This window comes from Sciurus vulgaris, assembly GCF_902686455.1.
Source record: "Sciurus vulgaris genome assembly, chromosome: 6".
Lineage (NCBI taxonomy): Eukaryota > Metazoa > Chordata > Mammalia > Rodentia > Sciuridae > Sciurus > Sciurus vulgaris.
In genome coordinates this window covers 72928540-72956196 of record NC_136466.1, presented here as the reverse complement: position 1 = coordinate 72956196, position 27657 = coordinate 72928540, and the positions used below count along the sequence as shown (strand labels likewise).

General features: G+C 35.6%; 2 protein-coding genes across 3 annotated transcripts in view; both read left to right on the top strand.

Moving 5' to 3' along the window:
* CTNNA1 (catenin alpha 1) overlaps nucleotides 1-27657 on the top strand; it is a 218666-nt gene that overhangs the window by 134292 nt on the left and 56717 nt on the right. For both annotated transcript variants that reach the window (XM_079143939.1, XM_079143940.1), the window contains exon 10: nucleotides 9384-9476. In XM_079143939.1, coding sequence (XP_079000065.1) covers nucleotides 9384-9476 — 93 coding nt within the window. The remainder of the gene's footprint in view (nucleotides 1-9383; nucleotides 9477-27657) is intronic.
* Nucleotides 14691-27657, top strand: part of LOC306663434 (catenin alpha-1-like) — a gene marked incomplete at its 5' end in the record, with an annotated part of 33621 nt that continues 20654 nt past the window's right edge. The window contains 2 exon segments of the mRNA XM_079143786.1: nucleotides 14691-14717; nucleotides 16516-16648. Of these exon segments, the coding sequence (XP_078999912.1) occupies nucleotides 14691-14717; nucleotides 16516-16648 (160 nt within the window).

Below are 27657 nucleotides of genomic sequence, written 5' to 3'. Positions count from 1 at the left end.
ATGATTACACAAATGGTATGTTGTTACTCCACGTACAAACAGAAACAACATGTATCCCATTTGTTTACAATAAAAAATAAATTAAAAAAAAAAGTGCCAGTTTAGATTAGGTGCAGTTTTAGCAAACTGCCATTTTAAAATACAACTCTGGGGCAAAACTATGAAAATGTTGTTACAAGTTCATTTTAACAAATTTGGAAAAAATTTAAAAACACAAGAAAATAACATTTTGGTATAGATTCATATACAGTAATGTACGTGAATGGTTTTTTTAAAAATAATACACAAAATTGATGTGGATTGTTTATTGAGTCAGATGATAACATAATGTGTTATGATGTAAATTGTTTTCCCCCACTTACCATATCATGGTCTTTTTACCTTGTCACAATGTATGCTGTATAATGTATATTACTAGTCTTTTTATTTAACCAGTTCCTACCATTAGGCATTTAGGTTATTCAGGTTATTTAGGTTCTTACCATTAGGCATTTATGTTATTTATGTTATTTAGGTTGTTCTGACTACTGTTTTTATACACGCACACACAGACACAGACACACATGTAAATACCTGGTTTTCCAAGCCAAAAATCTAGGACTCATCCTTGTTTTTTTTTTTTTTTTTTTAACCCATTGTTTTCCATATCTATCAACAAGTCCCCATATCCTTTATTTCCTTAGTCCAAGTTATCATATCTTACTGGATTTTTACAGCAGCCTCCTAAATGATTTCTTTACTTGTACTCTTATTCCTCTCTAGAATCTTCTCTGCAAAGGAATGAATATAAAAATTAGATCATATCATTCCTTTGCTTAATGACCACCTGTGGCTTCCAGGCATACTTGTGATAAAATCCTAAGGTCCAGATTGTTAGCCATGGCCCAGAAAGTATCTTGCCTGCCTTTCCAGCTGTCCTTAGTCCTGAATTTCTTTGCTGGTTGGTTCCTGCCATGCTTAACTACTACTTCCTTTTTGACTATGTCTAACTATGTCATCAGCTATGTCCCCTAGCCAGATGTCATCTCCACAGAGAGGTTTTCCTGGATTCCCTCTGTATCATTCTCCAGAAGTCATTTTTTCATCTCATCACCTGTTTTTTGTTCTTCATAGCCCTTACGATCTGAGATTTTTGGATTTGCTTACTTTTCTTTCTTGTCTGGACCCATCTATTCCAATAGAACATAAATTCCATGAGAACATGGGCCTAGAAAAATTCCTAGAACATAGCAAGTATCCAACAACTATTGAATGAACCTCCTAGTTCTGAAAGTTAATAAACAGTCACGCAGATGCGTACCATTCAGATTTCTGAGCCACCATCCCCAAAGACTCTGATTCAGTGGTCTGACTTTGAAAAACACACAGTCCTGCATTACAACAGAACAGTAGCGTTAGTGAGTGTTGTCTTGTTCATAGGTGTTGGTAATGTTTATACAAAAAGACATCATAATGCATCCTTTTGTATAATGGGGATGAATTGTGAGATCTGGGATGTAGAGATGAAGTGAAAAATTGGGAGATCTGGGAGGTTTTTGTTGTTGTTAATACTGGGATTGAACCCAGGTGCTCTGTACAACTGAGTTATATCTCCAGCTCCCTCCCCCTTTCTCTTTTAATTTTGAGGCAGTATCTTCCTAAATTGCTGAGACTGGTCTCAAACTTATGATTCTCCTGCCTCAGTATCCCTCTCTCTTGAGATCACAAGTGTGCACTGCCATACTTGGCTCAGAGAATTTTGTTCTTGTTTTTAAAATTAAATGACATAGATTTTGAGCAGTATTATTTTATTTAGCTAAAACAAAGCTTTCAAAAACAAACTTTCTATAATTGAAGGAGAAAAAAATGTTAACAAGATTCTTATAACAAATATCTGAAGTTTCTAATATAATATGTCCAGGTGACTATTAGTAGAAAAATCCCTACTGACATGAAGACTGTCTTTCATCAAAGACAGAGAGAGTCAAAATAAATGTGAATTTATGTAGGGTGTATATTTTGTATACTGTAGTGTAAATTTTCCTGAAGTAATATGAAAAAAAATGTTATCTATTTTATCAGTGTTTGAAGTGGAAGCTAAGTGCAAAAGCTGTTATTTCAGTAGCCTTTTAATACATGATCAAAATAAATTTGGAGCTGATATTTTGGCTCTTGATAACTTGGTTTTGGAAGTCTTATATATCGCTTTAATAGAAATAATTTCCCCTTGATAAATGAAACAGAATAAAAAGTTTATGCTTTAATGTGGGGTGTCATAATGTTGGTTCAAATGGTATTAATAGTTCCTGAATAGTATTAGAAATAGTACCCTCTCAAAGTAGAAACCTCTTTTGGCACCCTCTTTTATATACCGTATTATGGACATACAAGGTTGATTTCAAGAATGAAAACCACATGCCAACTATTGAGATTTTATCAACAGAAGCAACTTTCTTCAGTCCTGTATACACACAGTATCAGTAACATACTGGCCATGGCTGCCTATTGGATCCTTATTAATAATGACTTCTGTGATTTTCCTTGAAAGTGAGTAACAAAATATTTGCCATGAGATTTTTCTTATTTTCTGAAGATCTTACTGAGACCTCTGATTTTCTTTTACTACAGTAGTCTATGAAACTGGGTAATTCCCTGCAAGGTTTTGAAGCCCCCTTTTCATGTGTGAAGTGCGTGTAGGAGTTGTGTGTCCCTAAGGTCACTGAGTGAGGGGAGCAGGAGCTGAGGGGCAGTGTTAGCGAGCTGGGTGACTTTACCATTTTCTTTCATTCTGGAGTGTAGCACAGAGGAGGGCTTTTATCTTATGGTTTGATTGCACTTCTTTCTCTCATATCAAGTTAATTATTTCTTTATGTTACTCTTTAAAGTGTATTGATGTAAAAAATTAATTTGCTGTCAGAAATATTAACCTTTTTGTCAATAATGCAACACCCGTATGTCCTTTTTTAATTGCTTCATTTCTTGCCCACCTCCTTTGGCTGTGAGCAGCTTAATAACTAATCAGTTTCCCCTTTAATTTTTTTCTCTTCTGAGTCTTCTCAATTTTATAAATTGAGAGAATGAAATAGAAAAAATGCCGTTCATAAAGTCATGCCTATAAAAAACTATGTATCATTTAGTATCCCTTTCCCTTCACATTCAGATACTGTATTAAAATGTGCCTCTTAATGTAATGAATTTGCTACAATAAGATTGTATCTCATTCATAGCTTTATGAATTGAAAACTAAAAAGTGAATATAACTGGTGTGTTTTGAATTGTATTATTATCACTTGCTCCCCCTCCTCCAATACTTCTCATTATCTGGGACTTCATAGAGTATAGGTTTATTGGTTTAAAATAGTATTTTAACTGCAAATTGAATGATCAGCATTATAACTTTTATTCTTTGGTGTGCTGATAATACATGGTAAAGTGGCCTTGAAGAAGGCTTTGTAAAGAGCATTTGAATTAAACCTTGACCTTACATGACTACCAGTGGCATCTTGGGTATTTTCTCAGTGTGTCTATAGGATATTATAGCTGAAAATCTGACCAATAGCAAGTTAAATGAAACCTCAGTTTTCTAAAATTGTAGAGTGTTTGCATGAAAGAAGTCAGGTGTCCTTGGAGGATTTCTGACCATGGATTCCAGAATAATTCTAAACACATCAAACTTGGCTATCTCACAGTTTCAAGGGTCTGTAAGTTCAGGTGTGAGAGAAGTGTCTTGCATGTAACTTATCCCCAGACAAACTTGTTTGTTTGTTGTTTTTGTTTTGTTTTGCCAAACTTAACCACCTTGTCAAATTGTAGGACAGTGAAGTGAAGGCAGTCGGATAAGCCCTGTTCTCAAAGGGCCTAAAGATTCTTTTTTTTCCTCTTTTGAGTGTAATAGGATGATTGAGGAATCATTCTTCCCAACCTTGACTCTGTTCCAGAACAAAAAGTTAGGCCCTCCAATTCCTCATTAGGAAATAACACTAAAGATGGACTCATCTATTGACAGGCATCTTTCCAGATTTAGTAGTGGATTGGAGTGAGGTAAAATAGACATAAGCAACTATGGTTCATATAATACCATCTAAATTTAAATGATTATAAGATCCTCTGGTGATCTACACATAAAAACCTTTAAAAATATATATAAAATACCCCTATCTAAAATACTTTATCAGTTTTCAATAAATAACACTATTTCTAATCCTGTTTTATATCTGTTACTTCAATGTTTATATTTGTATCCTTTTTATTTCTAGAATTAGATTGACATGACTTATTTTGAACAAAATCATACATGATAAAATAGAGTAGGTAAGGAAAATTGGGACCAAAAAAAGAGTAGTAGACAATTGTAAACTTAATTGCCCTGCTGAGTTTGGATTTTACATTGAACTACTGGTAGGAGGTAGTGAAGGGGAGTTGAAACACAACCAGTTGTGTAGTTCTTGTCTTTAAGATAAAGAAAATATGACAACCCCCCCCCCCCCCGGGAATTAAGTCTATAAGAATAGAATGTAAAAAGAATTCTTACATGGGGTTTTTGTTTAAGGGACTTTGAGTGATTAAACAGATAGGATACTCAACATTTTAATGATAAATATAGCACAGTGGGATTCCCTATCCCGCTTCTTCTTCTTGTAAGTTCTCTCTATAAAGACAAAGTTGTAACAGTCGGTTGCCACTGAGCCAGCTATGATCCAGTGAGGGGCTAATCCAGCATGTAACCTTTAGCTTCCCTATGACAATATTGGGAGGACTGAGGACCTCAGGATTTTCATTAACATTGCTGATGTGAATTAATTTTTAATATTACATTTTATTCTCTTTCTTAGCCTTCTCATTCCTTTTCTCATTCTCTATTTCTCTTATTTTTTCTTTTGTATTGATTGGGTCCTCCATCTGCCTCCCTCCTACTTCTTGTTGAAAATTACACACTGTCTTATTAGTGGAAAATGAATATTTTAACATGTATGCTTAATTCTAGGATGGAAGAATGGGTTGATACCTTTTCTTTCTTCTGGAGCAATACAAGAATTTTAGAATACAGTCACTCTCTAACTTAAATGTTGCTGTCCACTATTTTGGTTCTTTTATTTAATTTCTAGCCCCAGGAGTTAAACTGTTGATTATTTCCCTTTTTTGGGCCTTTGTTTAAATTTACTCACACAGTAGCTTTGTATTGCCTCCCACTTTTTCCTGAATATTAACCCTCTTCTGGAATCTCTTACCTCCTTGAAGTATATTCTTTAGGAACTTCTTTAGTAGGAGAGGGAGATCTGTTAGGAGTAAATGCCCTTGATTGATTGTTTCTTTGCTTATTGTCTTGTTGTTCTAAAGCTTCACTTCAGCATGTCTAACTTTGTTTGTTTGTTTGTTTGTCCTGTTTAGAATTCGACTTCACCAGTCTGAAAATTATATTTCATTCTCTCTGAAAAATGTTAATTTTTTTCTTATAGTATCTTGTTTCCTACCATTCTTTTTTTTTTTTTTTTTAACTTAGTGGTGAAATAGACTTCTTGTTTATGTATGACAAATTTGGTAAAATTAAATTTATTGCTTTCATTGTTACTTTTGACTGGAGAATTCGGACCATCTCAATCTATCTTACATGTCTCCTCTTTTGTGATTTCTCATTTTCTGTATCACGAAAATTTATTTCCTTTTATTTTCTTATAAATGATTTCTTTAGTTTGACTTTCCAGATAAATATTTCTCTTTTAAGCAGTGTTTAGTCAAGATTTTATATTTTTAGAAGTAATACGAGTTGCTACTTTTTCCTCGAAGTTCTGTTTTGATCTTTTTCAAGTCTGCATAGTCACGTTTGGATGTCTTTTTCCTCATCTATGCTCTTTTTCTCTTAATATAAAAAATATTTCATTTTCGATCATTTGAGTGTCTGCATTCATTATGGATCATGTTATATAAAGGGTTGTTTTTTTTGTTTTTCCCAGGATGACTTATTACCTTGTGTACTTTCTATATTTATTGGGAATTCACATTCTTGACATTTTGAGACTTGGGTCTTGAATACCTTCTGAGAGAAAATTTCCATTTATATTTGCTTCTGCAAATTGCTTAAAGGTACTAAACCAAGTTTTATTTGACATGTAGACAACATGATTCCTATACCTACACCCCTACAGAGAGCCAATTTGGGGTTAGAATTTTAGTTGGGAGCTTCCTCTTTCTCTTTGAGTGAATGCTGGCTATTTTCTGTTTCTTCTTCATGGTAACTTTTTTCCTTAATTCACTTTCCACTAAGATGGTTGCTTTTTGGCTGTTCTAACTTTAGGTGAAGTTTCTGATCTGAGGTACCTTCCCTGGAATTGCTCCATTAAAAACCCAAGTTCTGATCATGGATTGTTACTACTTCACCTCATCCCACCCCAAGGTTAGCACTGTTCTCAGGGCTTGCTTACGTCTCTGAATTTCTGCTTTCTTCTTTCTAGTCTTTGGTAATTTCTATTTATTTTTTGCCTGCTTAGCCCTGTATTTAAAAATAGAGTACTATTAGCATTATTGAAATATAATTTAAATACCACAAATTCGCCCATCACTAAAATCCCATTTTAGAGCTTTTTCTGTCATCCGTGCAATACTTCATTTTTAGTAAGATATCTTTATTCTTCCAAGTAAGATTGCCAACAGCCTTCTCTAGAAATTGGAAAGCTGGAAGATTAGCCTGTTTTCATATTTTCCCCCTGTGGCTTTGGGAATAATTGTTAGAAACTTCTTGAGTGGCTTTAAAATTTATATGACCTACAGTTGGGACTTCTTGTTTATGTATGACAAATTTGGTAAAGTTAAATTTATTGCTTTCATTGTTACTTTTGACTGGAGAATTCGGACCATTTTAAAGAAAAAAACTCAGGTGGTAGCTTCATCCAAGGGCCACATGGGAAGTGGTACAGGTTTTGAGGTTCACCCCTATATCTACTACCTAGGTTGTGGTATTACTATTTCGACTTTATAACTCCCCGTTCCATAGCTCTTCTCACGTGTTCCGTTCCTATAACAGGTTAAGCCATTAGGAGAGGAGTACAAAAAGAAATTTTGTCTTCCTACAAAGTGTACTATGGTGAGGGGCAATTAATTTGCCAAATACAAAACCAAGAGCAATTACTGAAAGCAGTGGGAAATAACTTGTGTTTGTTTAAGTAAATCCAGATTTTCTACAGAAAGAGGCATTTAGGATATCCTTTCCTTCACTCCCTCCTTTTACTGTAGTCAGGCCTGGCACTAGTATATGTGATTAGCCTCTCAGAGAGCTATGGTCAAGATTGCATTTGCACATTTGTCATTGTTAGAAGTGAGTAGCCCTGTCCCTGGAGGGTGAATTGAAGCTCATTCATCCAGAGAAGACTGTCAGTGACAGGCACTGCTTCCTCCTCCCAGGCTTCTGAAACAGGCAGTGTACTCTTATAGATCATTACTCCTTCAACAGTATATCAGAAACATTTTAAAGTAATGTTTTAAAATAAAGAACAGGTCTTCTATAACTTTTGTTTTGTTAGGATTTGTTATCAGTAAACAGGAAAGATGTTTTAAAGAATTTAGCTATTTCATCCTTAGCCATACACCACTGTCATTTCTGATTTGTGGTGGTGAATACATATACAGTCTTTTGCTTATTATCTTAAATGTTTTTTTCCTGAGTTTTAAGGGTTCACAAGATTGAGAGAATATAAATTGTATTAATGACTAGAAAGTGGAGGGTAGAATCATAATGAAGGATGGTCCTAAAGTCTGCTGTCCTGCTGGCCCCCTGATAGATGGGAATAGGCAGGGTTGCTGGGCCCTTACCAGGGAGCTTTGTTAATCTAAAACTTCTGTGATTGGCATCAACCAACCTCCCTACCTTTCTTTCCTTTTCTGTTCTTTTCTTTTTCGGAATGCCTTCTAAAGCAATGGAAGTTGTGGATTATTCTTCTTACATATATCTAATTTAAGATTTTTCCTTTCACGTAGCATCATAAAATATGCATTTTGAGGATTATTTTTTTAAGTCCTAAGTTTTACAAAATTTAGCTTAGATCATATTTTGGCAGTGATTTTTAAGCAAAGAGAAACCTACAATCATCTCTAGATTATTATCCTAAAGAGAAATGCCTGTTTGCTCAGGTCCAGTTGACAGCAGAAGGTGGAATTGTAAGCTTCAGGGAGTATAAGTGTTACTTCTTTATGTGAATTTTGAAGGCCAGATAAATGTTAGAAATCTGACTTTTCCAATTTCTTCACATTTTTATGCTTAAATTGCATGTTACTTCTTTTGTTTCTCCTTGTTATTAGGCATTTCAGGATTGTGATAGTTAACAGTCTCATAGAAAGCTGGTAATCCTTTACTGCAACACTGCAAACAACCATAATAGTATATAATTTTTCTTGTGCATTTATGTGCTTAAGTTGGGTGGAGGAGTGAAAATCAAAGGTTATTGCCATTGCCCTTGTTTACTTTGGCATTTAGATTCTGCAAAGTGCTTCTGATACTCCACTGCCTACGTCTTTATCGTTCATAACTCACTTTGCACCTGGGGTAAAGATGTGTCTCAGCACTGTATATTCAGTTGGGCCCTGGCATTGCTAATGGAATTGGCAAGCCTATTCATTTAGAAATGTGGATAACTTATCACTGCCTTAGCAGTCACTATAGAGCAACATTCTCAGCACAGCCAGAGCTTTAGCAAAGCAAATATGACACAACCTGGAAAGATAATTTCTGGCTACATAAGCTAGATCATTGAGATAATTTGGTAGAAAGGTAAAGATTTTAGTTAAATACTTAAAATTCAGGAAAGAATCCGGCTGTCAATGTTTTTGAGAATCCAATTGAAGGACAGGTTTGTGCTTGTCTGTGGAATATTGTATGTTCCCTTGGGTCTATCTTGATGTCTTCATGACATTTTAAAGTTTGAATTAAAAGATTTTTGTTCAAATAAAAACCATCTTGGCTTAAACTCAGCACTTATACACCTGTCAAATGAGAATAGCAACTTAGAATTTTTATTTCCTTCCTTCAAAAACAGTTGCAAAATTCATTTTTATTTGTGGATATCAGCATTTCTTTCCTAATGCCCTTGATTCCTCAGTTTTTCCCATATTATTGACTATAGTAGAGAGCCACTTTCTGAAGTTACTATTCAGACAGGTTAAATGAGCACCCCAATTATTTGCTCTGCCACCAACCCACGATGTGATAATCTGTAATGAGTGTAAATAGTTTGCTTAGTACAAAATCTTAAAATATGTCCTCATAAGCACATAGTCTGTGAGAAGTGAAGCCTCATTGATGGCTTTTGTCATCTCTTCTGGGAAGTTTGAGCGTAGGGGTAAGTATGTGGTTATTTTCTTTAGAAGTCAAAAGAGAAAAATCCTTAGAGATCTTTTTATGTTTTTCCCTCTTATAGGTTGCCAACTTGGCCTGTTCCATCTCAAACAATGAAGAAGGAGTAAAGCTTGTTCGAATGTCTGCAAGCCAGTTAGAAGCCCTCTGTCCTCAGGTAAAGTACAGCTGTCAATGTTTATGGTATCACCAAATTGGATTTTATTAGAGTAGAAATGAAGTTTTAAGATCTTTCTTTTCTCTCTGTACCCACCCCAAAGGATTTTAAATAGAAATCTTGGGGCTAAATCACTAACATAAATGCTACATAGATTGGAGAAGTTTAAATGTTTCTTCTTGGCATTACTACTTCCTTGCCCTACATTAAAAATGTATAGTCTTGGACTCGGGGTGTAGCTTATGATAGTGTGCTTATCTGGCATGTTCAGGAAAGGCCCCAGCATTGAATAGGAGGAAATACACACATATACATGAGTACACATATGCTTAGTGTCCTCATTTTCTGGAAAGTGATTATGCTGCTCAGTTGACACCCTTTTTGGCAGGGGGAGGGAGGAGGCACCTGCAACATCAAACTGTTTGGAATCCTAATAGCTCCTTCTTATCCTGAAGTGATAACAGTTGTTCACCTGCATTGCATCTCTGTTGGAGTTAACCACTTTGGAGAGCTAATCTTGCAGTAAATATCTTAAAACAGCCTATGATTTAATTCAGCTAACTTCTAAAATAAAAGAGCAAGAACTTTTCTACATTCATAAGGGCATATCGGAAGACAAGTAATTAGGCTGGGTTAAACATATGGTACTTTAGAAAGACTGAAATACATACAACACTGAATACCCCTTCCCTATTTTTCATTTTGAGAATCTTGATAGGTTGCCAAGACTAGCTTTGACCTTTGACCTTCTGCCTCATCCTCCTGAATTGTTTAGATTTTAGGTGTGTTCCACCACACCTGGCCCAAATGCTTTTTCAAGTGCTCAGTGTGTTGCCTGTCTCCTGTGGTAGAACTCACCTTGTCTGTGTACTCCCTGCCACTCAGATTTCTCAGCAGTGTGTGTTTCAGTGGAAGTGGTTACCTTTCCTGTATCTCATAGAGAATGTTCATGACACACTCTGAGGACTTAAATTAACCTCTCAGTGCATGTCCTGCCAGCTGTCAGTGACCACAAACAAATGGGAATAAGCAGAGGAACTGGAGTAATAGAATAGTGATCATAAAAATGACACTATTACTTTGACTCTTTCCTATAAATAAATATTCCCCAGTACTTAAGATGGGTTAGTTGTCCCATGGGTTAGTTTTTTTGTCTTAATATTAGTGTGATGTCTGATTTTCCACAGCTTTACTCCAATAATGAAATATGCCAGTGATTGAACTATGCAGATAATAAGTGCAGCGGTCTTAATCACCACCTCCAGAAAGTTCATGGCTGACCAAGTTGTATAAAATAAATTTAGAGTGGATTTCTAAAGATTGGGCATTCTTTCCTCAAGTTTGCCATTTAATCCTATCAACATTTTGTTTTTAATATCTTTGGGTTCTCCATTTGGTTTTGAAATCCTTGAAAAGCGACAATGCTTCCACATATCTGTGGAAACAGATGGTAACATAATGCTGATCACACCTACCAAGAGTATTTATATAAATGATCTTAAAGCTTAGGAATAAAAATCATATGAAGAGTCTAGTATATCCTAATGAAAATGCTGGTGTCCATAAACCACCAGCCCATGTATGGTTTTTAGTATGCCATCAGAAAGCCTCATTTCTCCCTCTTCTTGCAGTTTAATGTCTCCTACTAAACCAAGCATCCAGAAGAATGGACTTCAAACAGTGTCCAGACAAACTTGGTGTTGGGTATATGTTCTGAATAAAAAGGTGTTCTCCATGCGTGATTGTTTTCCAGATTCTCACTCTTGCCCTTGCTTACAAACTGCCAGGCACTTGAGGCTGGGCAGGTTCAGTAATGACAAATACAGTGGGTGTTACAGGTTTGTTAATGGCAAACTGAGCAGTAAGGGTCATTTGTTCTTCAGTGAGGAAGCTATGACTCTAGCCCATTATTGCCAGATTCTTTGATTATTCTGAAAGCTCAGCAATTCAAACCATTAGTTTCAGTATTAAACAATTGATAGCAGAAAGCTCTGAAAATCTTTGAGGGTAATAAGTCATAATCTTCTGTGAGCTATACCTGGCCTACCTTTACCCATGTGATTCATGCTCCAAGGAGGTGTTTGTAGGATTGAGAGGAAGGTATAAACAATTACTCATTTAGAGTCCAGGCTTGAGGAGATGGGGAGAATGACTAGGCGAGGTAAATATAGTTCTCGTGCTGTCTCCATGTTTGAGTCCACTTGAAGTTGAATGATGAAGAATTTTAAAGTGAAACCCACTCAACATGATTAGATGCAGGAGATCATGAGTTTTATTTTGTACTTGTTCAATTTGAAATATCTATGCTATATAGGTGGAGGTATTGGGGCACAGTTGGGATGTGAATTGGGGGTTGCAATGACCAGACTAAGTGGGAGATATAGGAATACTTGGCAAATGGGTGGTATTTAAAATCATGACACTAGATGAAATTGTTTAGGGTGGGAGGAGTGTAGAAAAAAGAGAGAAACTAACCTAGGAACTCCAACACTACGTAGTCAAAGAAGACAAGATAGCAAAGGAGATAGAAAAAAATAGAAGTAATACATCAACAGTTATAAAATAAAAAATACCTCTAGGGGTGGGGTTGTGGCTCAGTGGTAGGGCACTTGTCTAGCATGTGTGAGGCACTGAGTTTGATTCTCAGCACCACATATAAATAACTGAATAAAATAAAGGTCTATCAACATAAAAAAAAACCCTCTAATCTCTCCACTCTGAAGGCACACAAGGAATGGAAGAGAAATTCCTCAGCCTGGTAAAGGATATTTATGAAAAATTGATAGATTTTTGATATAACATCAAATTTAATAGTGAAAGACAGGTGCTTAATCTTATGATCAGAAAGAAGACAAGAATATCCACCCTTGTCAATTGTAAGCAACATTGTACTGAAAGTTCTAGTTAATAGATATATTTTGATAATTGTCACCAGTATAGACATTGTGCCTAGTTTTGTACTCTTTGCAAATTTGGTAAATAGAATTAATACCTCAACCTTAATTTATATTTCTTTGCTCCCTCTTACCCCCAGGTGTTTCCTAGTTATTTCTGCTTCACTTTAGATATGCAGTCTGTGTCTTTCCTTGTTTTTTCTACTGGTATTTTAATATTCTCTGTACTGATTTATCTGTGTATTTAATCCGATATATATATATATATATATATATATATATATATATATATATATTTAAATACATAATTCTATCAAATTGATCCCATTGTAATTTGGAAATAGAGAATTTCCTAAGACATTTCCTAGAAAACATTCTTCTAGTTTTGTTATTTTTAGATTTAATTTATTATCTGGAAATGGTCTTGATATAAAAGAAATAAGTACTGATGAACTTAGTGCATGTTATATAAGTGTATGCAAATATGATTCAGTACATTAATGAAGTAGGTAATAAAGTATCAAGCAAAGACATTATTTTTCTCTTAAAAAAAGAGTATCATATGTAAAAATAATGTGCCTATTCTCTGCTGATTTGTGATATCACTTTTATCATACACTAAACTCTGCCAATATGGTAAAGCCTGTTTTTGAGACTATTCTGATCACTTTAACTTTATAATGCTTTTGAACTCTCTCTCTTTATCACTACTGCTTTCTGTCCTCAAGATTTTCTTGGCTATTGTCAGCCATTTATTTTTGTATTAATTTGTGGATAAATACGTCAGTCTTCCTGTCCCTGAATGAGTCTCCTTTTATTTTAGTTTGTTTAATGTACCTTAGAAACGTTGAGCGACTTGGTTTTTACTTTGTCATGTTGGTTTCTTGATAAATTCAATTCCATGTATTTCATTGTTAATTGCTTTTGTGAAGATCTGACACCCCTTCTCATTTTATATTTTGTTATTTATTGGGAAGGCTATTGATTTTTAATATATTTATACTGTCTCTAGCAATTCTAAGTTTTTTCAATTGATGTCCTTCTGTTTGGTACATAAAGATAATCTTCGTTGAAAAGTAATTTTTCTTACCTATTTCTAGCAGCTTTTTCTGGCATTTCCATTTCTCATCTTATTTCATCGACTATAAAGTTCATTGTCTTATTATTTAACTAATGGTGACAATAGGTATTCTGATTAATATCATTTTGATTTTTAAGGTCATTGATGCTTGAGTTTTATTACCAGTATCATATTGAATTATTATTTTAAATAGTGTGTTGTTGAAGTATCCTTCTATTCCTAATAGAAAGGAGTAATTTTTACCAAACATTTTTTGTAAATAGTTTTATAATCAAAAGGAGAATATTATTGTCAGACAAGGTAGATCCCCAATGTACAGTATATAAGATGAAATTCTTTGTATTTAAAACATAATTCTCTGCCCATGTTTACTTGGATCTCTTAGGAAACATTGTCTTCAGCTAAATTGTGAGGTATAGCTCAACTCTAATGCACTGACATATTAGTGAATTAATGAGTTAATTAATGAAAACAGTAGTCTGCAGTGAAAAAAGAAGGGTAAGAAGGAAAAGACGCAAATGATGAAAATGTGGGAGACCACAGCATAACATGGGAAAAAGACAGGATTTCTCTTCCTCCGGATTATTGTCCAAACCCAGACACTTTTAAAAATGGTGGGTCATTAATAAGTAATAAGCCAAGATGGTTCAGTTCCAAGTTTTTTGAGGGAAGAGGAGTAGCGCACCAGTCTAAAGATTTGATTCTTTAGTCCGTTATCATCTACAGCTTTTACAGAACAAGATAATAACATGATTCTTAAATGCCCCTGCAATAAATTGAAACTTCTATATATGACCTCTGAAGGATTATGCTTCCTGTAGCACCTTAAAAAGCCATCCCAAACTCTGATTCTCAGGTTTGTATACCCATTGCCTGTAGCTTTCTGCCTCATTCAAATTCATACTTCAGTTCCTTTTCTACCAGTTTCTGCTTGTCTGTGCTTTCTTTCCAAGTTGCATTATTTTAAACACATTTGTTTTCATTAACCCATAAATGTCCTTTTATCTAGAAGTCCTAATAATTATTCTCAGTTCATTTCGATGCTGCTCTCTTTGTTTACTTATTCAATATATGAAAGAATCTGAATAGACATACCTCCATGTTTCATGTGGTTAATAAGCACATGAAAAAAAAAAATCCTTACACCATTACTCACCAAGAAAATGCAAATGAGATCATTTTATATTCACTAAGAAGGCCAGAATTAACTTTAAAAGAAAATAACAAGTGTTGGTAAAGATGTGGGTCCTCAGGACCATCAACCTGGTAGGAATATAAAGTGGTGCAGCCATTTTGGAATTAAAGTAAGGCAGTTCCTCAGAAGGTTAAAGGTAAACTTAACCATATGACCTAGCAATTCTGTTCCATTCCTGGAGAAATGAGAACACAGATACACATATACGAATGTTTAGGAAGCATTATTCATGATAGTCAAAGAATGAAGACAATTCAAATATTAACTGATGAATGGATAAGTAAATGTGACATATCTGTACCATAGAATATTGTCAGAAAAGAAATGAAGTACTGACAACATACTAAAACATAAAATGAGCTTTTAAAACATTGTATTAAAGAAACTAATTATAGAAGTTCACATATTATGCAGTCCTGTTTATATGAATTATCCAGAATAGGCAAATCCATCGAGACAGGAGGTTAGTGATTGCCAGACGATGACAGGAAGTAGTATGAAGAGAAATAGGGAATTACTGCTAATACATTTCAGGGTTCTTTTTGGAGCAATAAAAATGCTCTAAAATTGAATGTGGCGAATGTTGCATAACTGTTACTATACTAAAAATCATTGAATTTTATACTCTTAAGTGGGTTATCCATGATTTATGAATTATATCTCAATAAAACACTTAATTTTTGTGTGTGTGTATGTAATGCATGTGCTCTGTGCAGTGCTGGGGTTGAACCCAGCACTTTGCATGTGCTAGGCACGTGCTCTGTTGAGCTATATACTCAGTCCTAAAGAATTTTTTTTTTTTTTTAAACTTAATAGATGATATACTTTCCTATGTAATTTTTGTTGTTGTTTGCCTTTTTTTGGCCACTGGGGTTTGAACCCAGGGGGTACTTTACCACTGAGCTACATCTCCAGTTCTTTTTACTTTTTAATTTGAGGCAGGCCCTTGCTAAGTTGCTGAGTCTGGCCTGGGTCTTACAGTTCTCCTGCATCAGGTTCCCAGCTGGTGGGATTATAAGACTGTATCATCATGCCCAGTTCCTATGTAGTTTTTTTGTGTGTCAGATATGCCTTTGTTGCGCTGGGGCTGCAGCTCAGTGGCAGAGTGCTTGGCCTGGCATGTGTGAAGCACTGGGTTCGATCCTTAGCACTGTATAAAAATAAATAAACAAAATAAAGGCATTCTGTACATGTCCAACTACAAAAAAATTTTTTAAATGCCTTTGTTTAAAATAAACAGAAAAGAATGATTGGGAATTGAATATATTTTTCATGAATTATACTTTAATAATGCATCCACAATCTAAATGTCTGAATATCATAACAAGATTATTAACAGAGGTGGGGGGAGGGGAAGGGTAACCTAGGACAAGCTATCCTGCAGTAGGAGAATAACATAGTATACCTACAATATGGAATAATAAAGTTAATTTTTTATATATATTTAGTGATATAAAGGAATATTTAAAAGAAAACAATTTTATGTAACAATTTTTATTATGTAGTTCTTGATGTGTCTACACTGAAGTATGAGGAAAAAAAAAGCTGAATTTTATGTCAAAAATTATAGAACTGCTATCACAGTGGAAAGATTAGAAGTATTTTTATTTTATAATTGTCCATAGTTTCCAAATAAAGTATGTATTACTTTGACTTTAACATATAAAGCCTATTATTTAATACTTCACCACTTCACCTCTGTAATAGTTATGGTGGAACATATGATAAAAGGTGTCCTAGTGAAATGCATGTAAGACAAGGCCATTGCTACTATACTGACCAAACTGTCCCTTCTGTTTCATTTGCATCATTCTGAAAAAGAGTACCTTTAATATCTTTTGTAGGTAATCAATGCTGCATTGGCTTTAGCAGCAAAACCACAAAGCAAACTGGCCCAAGAGAACATGGATCTTTTTTAAAGAGCAGTGGGAAAAACAAGTCCGTGTTCTCACAGATGCTGTTGATGACATTACTTCCATCGATGACTTCTTGGCTGTCTCAGGTAATGAACTGGTTTCCTAGCATAGTGTGTGAGGATATGCATAATCACTGGCATCTAAGCTACAGTAATAGACAAACTTCCCCATGTCTGGGCAGGTAAAATAAATTGTTAGTAATAGTATTGTGCTAGATTTCATTTTAATTGAAAACAAATAAAATACCACTGCCTCTTAAGTAATAGAAGATGGAACTGGAGCTGTTTCCCTCATAGTGAGGCTGATCTTAATCCTGGAAGCATGAGTTAGAAAGCTAACTGACAGACTTTCTCTGCTTGCATAGAATAAATCCTTCTTTAACTGTGAACTGGCAAGCATAGTAACCACCCTTCTTGCTGCTACCATGTTTAGAAAAATTGTTGACCTGTGTTGATCCCAGTAGACACTGGTTATGTTATAAGGCTATGAAACAAGTTTCTCAGTACTATCACCTTTAGTTTCTTTTTAAAAATAAGGGTTTTTTCCCCTTCCCCTCCCTCTTCTTGGAAAACCTGTCCTGTCTCAGAAATGATCACAGTTTAACTGCCTACTTTTCCAAAGACTCTTTGTCTGTGTGATGCATAGATAGAAAACAGAGAGAGGAAATATTTAAGTGCCGTTTAATTATGAACTTAGAAAAAATAAATCTGTGTAATTCACCTCACAAAAACAGTTGATTTCATTATATAAACATAAACTGGTAATGACATAGTAAATTGCATTCATATAGAAAATGTCTGTCAAATGCAATTTAGTGTTTATCACACACAGATAAATTTCAATCCTGTCTCCTTAGAGTTGAGCAACAACATTAAATGCATTCTTCATTTGTTTGGGCTTCTGTTGTCCTTGGCTGACTGCATGACTTTTCTCTGGAAGTGCCTGGCTTCCTGAGGCCAGTGGCTGGATTCTTGAATGACTTGAAACTATCTGTCACCATAGTGGACTATGGGCCAGAATGTGGGAGATTTGAGTGGCAATGGGGCTTGAAAGAGAAGCAGGACTTAAGTATATGCATAGCACAATCCTCCAGCAATGACCTATATAAGGATGACCATGTGTTCTGAATACCAATGGTTCCCTGTTTTTACATGCTTTCCTTGGGCTTTTTTAGCTTTGGCTTGAAAAGGTGAAAAACAGACATTCTATAAACTGCAAAACAATAGGGCAAACATGTTACTGAAGGACCGCCAAATTTCAGGTACTGGTACTTTAAATCAAAAAACTCATTTGCAAGCACAACTTTGCAGGTGCCAAAAATGCAGCAATGGCTTTTTTGGGAAATCTTGGCCTTCTGTGTTTTTCCCATTGAAGTACCAAGTTATTCTTTTTCATAGGTTTAGAGAAAAACATTCCACCTTCACTGCACACTTTTAAGCAAACAATAAATTCCGAAATCTAAGTGCAAAGCCCCCCTCTGGATAAATACTACATTCCTACAGTTGCTTTTTTGAGATTAGGTTGGGTATAGCTTAGGCTTGGTCTCAAGGGATTTTCGGTCTTCTTACAGCAAAATAAAATGTAATAGAATCAAATGTCCCTCATGCAACATTCTTCAAATCAGAGGAAAATGGGGGATTCTGTAGTAGCATTTAGTGGAATCCAGGCAGTATCTTCAGGGTATATGACAAAACAGAAGACTAGTTTAAAAGAAAAAAATTCAAATTCTTTAGCAGATATACTTTTGTCTGGTGAGTGTGATCAATATTTATGCAAATATATGAGAATTTGAGAGAGGGTTATTTTAAAGGAAAGGAGTTCAGACAGATTCTCTTTAGCAAATGAAAACATGGAACTGTGTTTTTAGCACATCTGAATTTCAGAGGTGTACCTGGTATGTTTTTCTAATGTTGTCACAGGCTTGTTGAGGAATGTCAAACAATAATTAGTAGGGCAAAGCTTTTATTCACAATTCTTGTGCTTTTTAGGGGCATGGGAGGAAGGGAGGAGACAAGCAGAAGCCCATGAAGAGTTCTAGTAGACTTAGCAGTTAATTTCCAGCACTCAGAACCCTTTATACCCTCAACCTTACTACCTCACTCGTGGCATCTCTAGAACTTTTTATGTGAGGTGACTGGAGGTGTCTCCTCTGCTCATTTGATAGAGACAGTCTGGGTAGGTGCCATTTACAGTGGTTATAGGGCAGTAGACAAGAAACGGTTTCTTGTCTTCACTCAGATGTGCACCATGTGCCAATTTCCCTTTTTGTCCTAAAGCACACTGGTGCCATAGTGGTCCCATAATGAGATGTGCTTGATTTGAGAGGGGGGCTGCCCATTGGAGTCTGACTTAAGGTAGGTGAACTTCATACAGTTCTGCTAAAAGTAAGGATGCTGCTTGATTTCTTGGAGTGGTTACTTTCTCCTGTTTTGGAGCCTTGAAGACATCTGATAGTATGAGAGAGGTTTTGTGGAATAGCTCCATTAATGATTTTCTATCTTCAAATTCCCTCTTAGAATCCCAGAGGCCTGAATATTTGCTGTAGTCCTCCCACTGTATAAAAACCCACCTAAGAGGAAGTTATTTGTAGAGTAGACTGAGCACCCTCTATTTCTGGCTCTCTACCCCGCCACTCCATGACTCCAGAAGTTCCCTCATATTTATCATAGGTAATATCCTGATTTGTAGCTCAAAAAGTAATAGCGATTTGGATTTTGGAGGGCAGTGATTGAGGGGGATCAAATCCCCAGGGTCTTGCTCATCCTAGGCAGGCATTCTACCACTGAGCTGCAATTCTATCCCTTTTTTATTTTCCTTTGAGTCAGGATCTCACTAAGTTACCCAAGCATGTCTCAACCTTGTGATCCTCCTGCTGGAATTAAAAACATATGCTATCTTGTATATGATCTAATGAAACCACCAAAACCCCAAAACTAATTTTTTTTTTTTTTTGGGGGGTGTGTGTGTGTGTGTGTGTGTGTTGCTAGGGATTGAACCTGGGCCCTTGTCCATGCTAGGCAAGTGATCTATCACAAAGCCAAACCCCTAGCTCCTAGTACGAGCATTTATGTATGTATGTATGTAGGTAGGTATCTATCATTTATTTGTATTTTTCTGGATGAAACCCAGAGCCTTATATGTGCTAGGCAAGTGCTCTACCACTGAGCTACATCCCTAGCCTAATACTGGCATTTTATATGAGGCTTCAGGGTGGGGGAGTAGAGGTGGGTCCCTGCATATCTAACATGATGAGACAGTGGTACTTTAAAGACAAGACTAAAGAGAGGTATATACATGCTGCCTTCAGGGAAGAGGAAGAGGGATCTCCTCTTCCCTTCCTATGTTCAGAGTCCTGCCTTGTAAATATTGGAGGTGGTTTCAGAGGCTAGAAAGCTTTCAGCAAACCAAGAATATACTTAAATTGACAGATTCCTGAAGGAGAGTGATTTGAAATTTATCAAAGTGATAAAGACTATTTTAATTTAATTTGAATTATATTTGATAAACATTATCCATAGAAATGCAATTTACTTTCTCATTCATTTACTCTCCTTATGTGTTGAAGTTTTGGCTCCTGTTTTTAAAAGATTGAAGTGGTTTCTTAGAGTGGTTCTAGTTGGGTTTATGGTATTTTTTTACCAAATGCTTTTAAAAACAAATAATATGTTAACTACTTCAGGGCGACACATAACAGTAGTAATTTGTACTTTTCTTCTTTAAGTGTCATTGTGTCCAAATAATTTGGTGTGATTGGGTAAAAAAGAATTTAATTTTTGATTTTGTGTTTAATAGTAAAAAAGCAAAAATTGTAGATGAGAGTTTCTCTTTGGAGAAAGTGATGCAGTCTTTAGTAAACTTAGAGGGTTTGATTTCTGACTCCCATGAAATATGTGACCTTGGAAAGGCAAGTCACTCAGAACTTCTGTGCACCAGTTTCCTCATTGACTAATGGTGATTGAAAAAAAAAAAATGCCTACGGTATAGAGAGTTAAATGTCAAGCACTCAAAGTAGTGCTTCAATTAAAGTAAGTCCTCTACATAAAACATGAAACAAGATTATCATTTCTTATAGGTGCATTGTCTGCACTGATAAGGTTATCCAGACCAAAGAACATGAAGACAAGCCCTGTTGTTTTTATATTAGAGTTCTTACAGCCTTTCTGGAGAATGCCATTTGGCATAGTTCAGTTGGGCAGTTAGGCACTGTTTAGCTACTTTAAATATATACTCCTTTTAACTCAGTAATTTCATTGACTTGAAATTTTCCCTAGGGAAACGCCACAAATACCTGTTAGCCAAAATACCTGTATAAGATTTTTTCCCCCACTACAATGTGTCGGCAAAACTGGATAAGTAAATTATGACCCCTCCATTTATTCCGTGGGTTCTTATATAACCATTAGAATGGACCAGGTAGATCTGTAGGGACATACTTAGAAAAGTTTTCAAGTGATAAAGATATATTAGTATCTGCAATGGGATTCCCTTGGTGTTCATTTACATATAGCCATGCATATTTATATTGACTGTTTTATGTATATACATGAATTTTTTTCCTATTAGGAGCACATCTAAAAATACTGTATTAAATCGTCTTTAAGGGGGTACAGATTTTGTCTACTCATAATGAACTGAATTTCCTAGGAAATTCAGTTAATGCTAAAGTGATATATGATTACAGTTAGTGTGAGTACCTCTTAACCTCCCACATTTGCACATGACTAGTGGACTCTCATTCCTAGGGTTATAAGTGTAGAAAACAGGCTTAGCACTGTATCCTGGGTGTGTGCTGGCCCCAAGTAGGCTTCAGCTTTCATGGAGACTGTTCAGTGAGGGGAGAAAGTATTATAGTAGTCAGTTTTCTACAATAGAAGACTTCCTTTGTTGCTTAAGAATGGCATACCTTTTCCTGGTTTGAGGTCCCTGTAAGAAAGCCAGTATGAATTCAAGAAAATCAAAAGTGATTTTTGAAAACACAGGTATCTAGATGAAGGTTTGGGCCACTATGTTTAATGAATAAAAAAGAATGCTATACTTCATTGATTGTAAAATATACCTTTCCATATTTCCAAATAATTCCCTTGGTTTAACAATCCTGAAACAGAAATGAGTCTTAAAATCAATGACAGGAGAAAACTTTGGTTTATAGTTTTGTTAGCAACATCTTTTCTTTCCCTGTAATACAAGCCACATCTATACATCAGTATTGTGTTAGGTTCAGTAAAGACAACAGTTTCTAACCCAAGGCTTTGGAGGGTTTGCATGGTTGCTACTAGTTTGTTTAAATTAGTAAGTAGAGTTTATAGTTGAAAAATATATGATAAGCTTCATGTCCATTTATCCTTGTAATTGGTTAAAATATCTCCCCTGAACTTTATGTTAGAAGTTTAGTGTGTGTGTGTGTGTGTGTGTGTTGCTGGGGATTGAACCAAAGGCCTTACACATGCTAGGCAAGTGCTCTACCACTAAGCTACATCTCCAGCCCATGTTTACTCTTTTGATAGTACAATGGTATAAATCCTAGCAAGTCTCATGATTTCTAAAAAAAAATTACATTCTTTTTATTTTTGGTATGCAGTGTTCATAATTTGGTTTTTATACTTAAGCATACTTAAGTATAATTTTTTTAAAATACTCTTAGTGCATTATAGTTATACATAATAGTTGGGTTCGTAATTATGCATGCATGGAATTTAATTTGCTTCATTTGAGTCACAAGTTCCTCCTCTTTTCTGTCCCTCCTCTTCTCCCCTTCCCTTTACTCTGCTGAACTTCCTTCTATTTATTTATTTATTTTTTATTGGTGCTTTATAGATATACATGAAGGTGGAATTCACTGTGGTATGTTTACACATAACTTTCTTTTGTCAAATTCATTCTGCATTTCTTCCCCTTTCCCATCCGTTCTCCCTCCTTCTCAATCTCCTACTCCACTGATTTTCCCTGTCTTTATGATAGCTGACTCCCACCTCTTCTTCCCACCCCATACTTTGTTCTAGCTTCTGTATATGAGAAAACATTCAACCCTTGACTTTCTGAGTCTGCCTTATTTTACTTCCCATGATGTTCCCCACCCATTTACCAGCAGATGCCATGATTTCATTTTCTTTATGACTGAGTAAAACTCTGTTGTGTATATATATATACCACATGTTAATCCATTCATCTGTTGATGGGTACCTGAGCTGACTATTGTGATTCGTACTACTATAAACATTGTTTTGACAGTATCATTATAGTATAGTATGCTGATTTTAGTTCTTTCAGATAAATGCTGAGGAGTGGGATAGCTGGGTCATATGGTGGTTGTTTTCCTAGTTTTTTGAGGAATCTCCATACTGCTTTCCAGAGTGGTTGTAATAATTTGCAGTCCCACCAAGTGTATGAGTATACCTTTCCCCCCCACATCCTTGTCAGCATTTATTATCATTTGTATCTTGATAATTGCCATTCTGACTGGAGTGAAATGAAATCTTGATGTAGTTTTTTTTTTTTTTTGTTTTTTGTTTTTTGTTTTTTTTTTTTTTTTTCTTCAGTGCTGGGGATTGAACCCAGGGCCCTGTGCTTGCGAGACAAACACTCTACCAACTGAGCTATCTCCCCAGCCCTTGATGTAGTTTTGATTTGTATTTCCCTGATTGCTAGGGAAGTCGAACATTTTTTTTTATATATTTGATGGCCATTTTTATTTCTTTTGAGAAGTATCTGTTTAGTTCTTTTGCCCATTTATTGATGGGATTATTTGGGGTTTTTTTCTGTCAAGCTTGGTTCTCTGTGTATTCCGGGTATTAATTCCCTGTCAAATGAGTAGCTGGGAAAGATTTTCTCCCATTCTATAGGCTGTTTCTTCATGTCTTTAGTAATTTCCTTTGCTGTGCAGAAGCTTTTAAATGTGGTGCTATCCCACTATTGATTCTTGGTTTTATTTCTTGAGTTTTAGGAGTTTTATTAAGGAAGTCAGTGTCTGTACTAAAGTGATGGAGTGTTGGCCCTATATTTTCTTCTAGAAGTTGCAAGATTTCTGGTCCAATTCCTAAGTGTTTGATCCACTTTAATTTGATTTTTGTTCAGGGTGAGATGTAGAGATCTAGTTTCATTCTTCTACATAAAGATACTCAGTTTTCTCTGCAACATTTGTTAAAAAGGCTATCTTTTCTCCAACATATATTTTGGTCACCTTTGTCAAATATCATATTCTCTAATTATGTGCGTTTGTCTCGTGTCTTCTACTTCAATAGTCTTCATGTCTGGGTTGTTTTCTGTTTGTTTGTTTGTTTTTTGTTTTTGATCAGGGATTGAACCCAGGGGTGCTTAACCACTGAGCCACATCCCCACCTCTTTTTATATTTTATTTAGAGACAGGGTCTCACTGAGTTGCTTAGGGCCTTGCTGAGGCTGGCTTTGAACTTGGGATCTGCCTGCTTTAGCCTCCCAAGCTGCTGGGATTACAGGTGTGAGCCACTGCACCCAGCTTTTGTCTGTTTTGATGCCAATACCATGCTGTTTTTATTACTATAACTCTGTAGTGTAATTTGAGTGTGGGTGTTGTGATGACTCTAACATCACTGTGCATGCTTACGATTGGTTTGACTATTCTAGGTCTTTTATTCTTCCAAATGAATTTTTGGATTGTTTTTTCTAGTTCTGTGAAGAATGTCATTTGTATATTGATGGGGGTTGCATCAGATCTGTGTAACACTTTTGGTAGTATGGGCATTTTAAAATATTAATTCTGCCTATTCAAGAATATGGGAGACTTTCCGTCTTCTAAGGTCTTCTTCATTTTCTTTCTTCAGAGTTTTATAGTTTTAATTGTAGACACATCTTTCACCTCATTAGTTAGATAAATTCCCAAGTATTTTATTTTTTTATGTTATTGTGAATGGGATACTTTTCCTGATTTCTTTTTCAGCAGAATCACTACTAGGCTATAGGAAAGTTACTGAGTTATATTCATAACTTGCTCTTATATCCTGCTACTTTGCTGAATTATTTATCAACTTAAATCTTTTGGTGGCTGGACATGGTGGCACACACCTGTAATCCCAGTGGCTTGGGAAGCAAATGTAGGAGGATCACAAGTTTGAAGCCAGCTTCAGCAACTTAGCAAGGCCCTAAGCAACTCAATAAGGACCTGTCTCTAAATAAAATACAAAAAAGGACATGTGGCTCAATGGTTGAGCACCCCTGGCGTTCAGTCCCTGGTATAAAACAAATAAACAAAAACAACAACAACAACTTCTGATGGAGTTTTTGGGTGTTCTAGATACAGGTTCATGTCATTAGCAAACAGTTAATTTGACTCCTTTTCCTACTTGTAACCCTATCATTTCCTTCCCTTGCCTGATTGCTCTGGCTTGTTTCAAGGACAATTTTGAATAGAAATGGTCGGAGTGGATATCCTTGTCTTATTCCTGATTTTAGAGGAAATGCTTTCATTTTTTTCTCCATTCAGGATGATGCTGGTTTAGAGTTTGTCACATATAGCCTGTATAATGTAGAGGTAAGTTCCTTCTATCCCTAGTTCCTCTAGCATTTTTAACATGAATGAGTGCTGGATTTTAAAAAAGGCCTTTTCTGAAACTATTGAGATGATCATATGATTCTTGTCCTTAATTCTGTTTATGTGGTGAATTACATTTATAGATTTGCATATGTTGAATCATCATTCTTGCATCCCTAGCGTGAAACCCATGTGATCATGGTGTATACTGTGTTCTTGATGTGTTTTTGAATGTGGTTTGCTAATATTTTATTAGTTTTTTTTTTTAAAGACAGAATTTTTTTTTTTTTTTTGTAAACAAATGGGATACATGTTGTTTCTCTGTACATGGAGTAAAGGCATACCATTTGTGTAATCATAAATTTACATAGGGTAATGTTGTTTGATTCATTCTGTTATTTTTTCCCTTCCCCCCAGCCCTCCCACCCCTCTTTTCCCTCTATACAGTCCTTCCTTCCTCCATTCTTGCCCCCCTCCCTAACCCTAACTCTAACCCTAACACTAACCCCTCCCACCCCCCCTTATGTGTCATCATCCATTTATCAGTGAGATCATTCGTCCTTTGGTTTTTTGAGATTGGCTTATCTCACTTAGCATGATATTCCCCAATTCATCCATTTGCCTGCAAATGCCATAATTTTATCATTCTTTATGGTGGAGTAATATTCCATTGTATATATATACCACAGTTTCTTTATCCATTCATCAATTGAAGGGCATCTAGGTTGGTTTCCACAATCTGGCTATTGTGACTTGAGCAGCTATGAACATTGATGTGGCTATATCTCTGTAGTATGCTGATTTTTAAGTCCTTTGGGTATAGGCCAAGGAGTGGGATAGTTGGGTTCAAATGGTAGTTCCATTCCAAGCTTTCTAAGGAAACTCCACACTGCTTTCCAGAGTGGCTGCACTAATTTGCAGCCCCACCAGCAATGTATGAGTGTACCCTTTCTCCCCACATCCTCGCCAACACCTGTTGTTGCTTGTATTCTTGATAATCGCCATTCTAATTGGGGTTGAAATGGAATCTTAGGGTGGTTTTGATTTGCATTTCTCTTATTACTAGAGATGTTGAACATTTTTTCATATGTTTGTTGATTGTAGATCTTTTTCTGTGAAGTGTCTGTTCATTTCCTTAGCCCATTTGTCGATTGGGTTATTTGCATTCTTGGTGTAGTTTTTTGAGTTCTTTATAGATTCTGGAGATTAGTGCTCTATCTGAAGTATGATTGGCAAAGATTTTCTCCCACTCTGTAGGCTCTTTATTCGCATTGCTGATAGCTTCCTTTGCTGAGAGAAAGCTTTTTAGTTTGATTCTATCCCAGTTATTGATTCTTGCTTTTATTTCTTGAGCTATGTGAGTCCTGTTGAGGAAGTCTGGTCCTAAGCCGACATGTTGAAGATCTGGACCTACTTTTTCTTCTATAATCGGTAGGGTCTCTGGTCTGATTCCGAGGTCCTTAATCCATTTTGAGTTTAGTTTCGAGCACGGTGAGAGATATGGGTTTAGTTTTCATTCTGTTGCATATGGATTTCCAATTCTCCCAGCATCATTTGTTGAAGAGGCTATTTTTTCTCCATTGCATATTTTTGGCACCTTTGTCTAGTGTTAGAAAATTGTATTTATTTGGGTTTGTGTCCGTGTCCTCTATTCTGTACCACTGATCTACCTTTCTATTTTGGTACCAATACCATACCGTTTTTGTTACTATTGCTTTGTAGTAGAGTTGAAGATCTGGTATTGCGATACTCCCTGCTTCGCTCTTTCTGCTAAGGATTGCTTTAGCTATTCTGGGTTTCTTATTCTTCCAGATGAATTTCATAATTGCTTGCTCTATTTCTGTAAGGTACACAATTGGGATTTTAATTGGAATTGCATTGAATCTGTATAGCACTTTTGGTAGTATGGCCATTTTGATAATATTAATTCTGCCTATCAAAGAACATGGGAGATCTTTCCGTCTTCTAAGGTTTACTTTAATTCTTTCTTTAGTGTTCTGTAGTTCTCATTGTAGAGATCTTTCACCTCTTTTGTGAGATTTATTCCCAAGTATTTTATTTTTTTCAAGGCTATTGTGAATGGGTAGTTTTTTGTTTTTTGTTTTTTGTTTTTTCTCTCCCTCTTTCTCTTTGTTAGTGTGGCTAAGGGTTTACCAATTTTGTTTATTTTTTCAAAGAATCAACTATTTGTTTTGTTGATTTTTCTGATTGTTTCTTTTGTTTCAATTTCGTTGATTTCGGCTCTGATTTTAACTATTTCCTGTCTTCTACTACTTTTGGTGTTGGTCTGCTCTTCTTTTTCTAGGGCTTTGAGCTATAGTGTTAAGTTGTTTATTTGTTGATTTCTACTTCTTTTGTTGAATGCGCCCCATGAAATAAATCTTCCTCTAAGTACTGCTTTCATAGTGTCCCAGAGATTTTGATTTGATGTGTCTTTGTTCTCGTTTACTTCTAAGAATTTTTGAATTTCCCTCCTGATGTCTTCTCTTATCCATTCATTATATAATAGTGTATTATTTAATCTCCAGGTATTGGAGAAGTTTCTGTTTTTTATTCTGTCATTTATTTCTAATTTTAATCCATTATAATCTG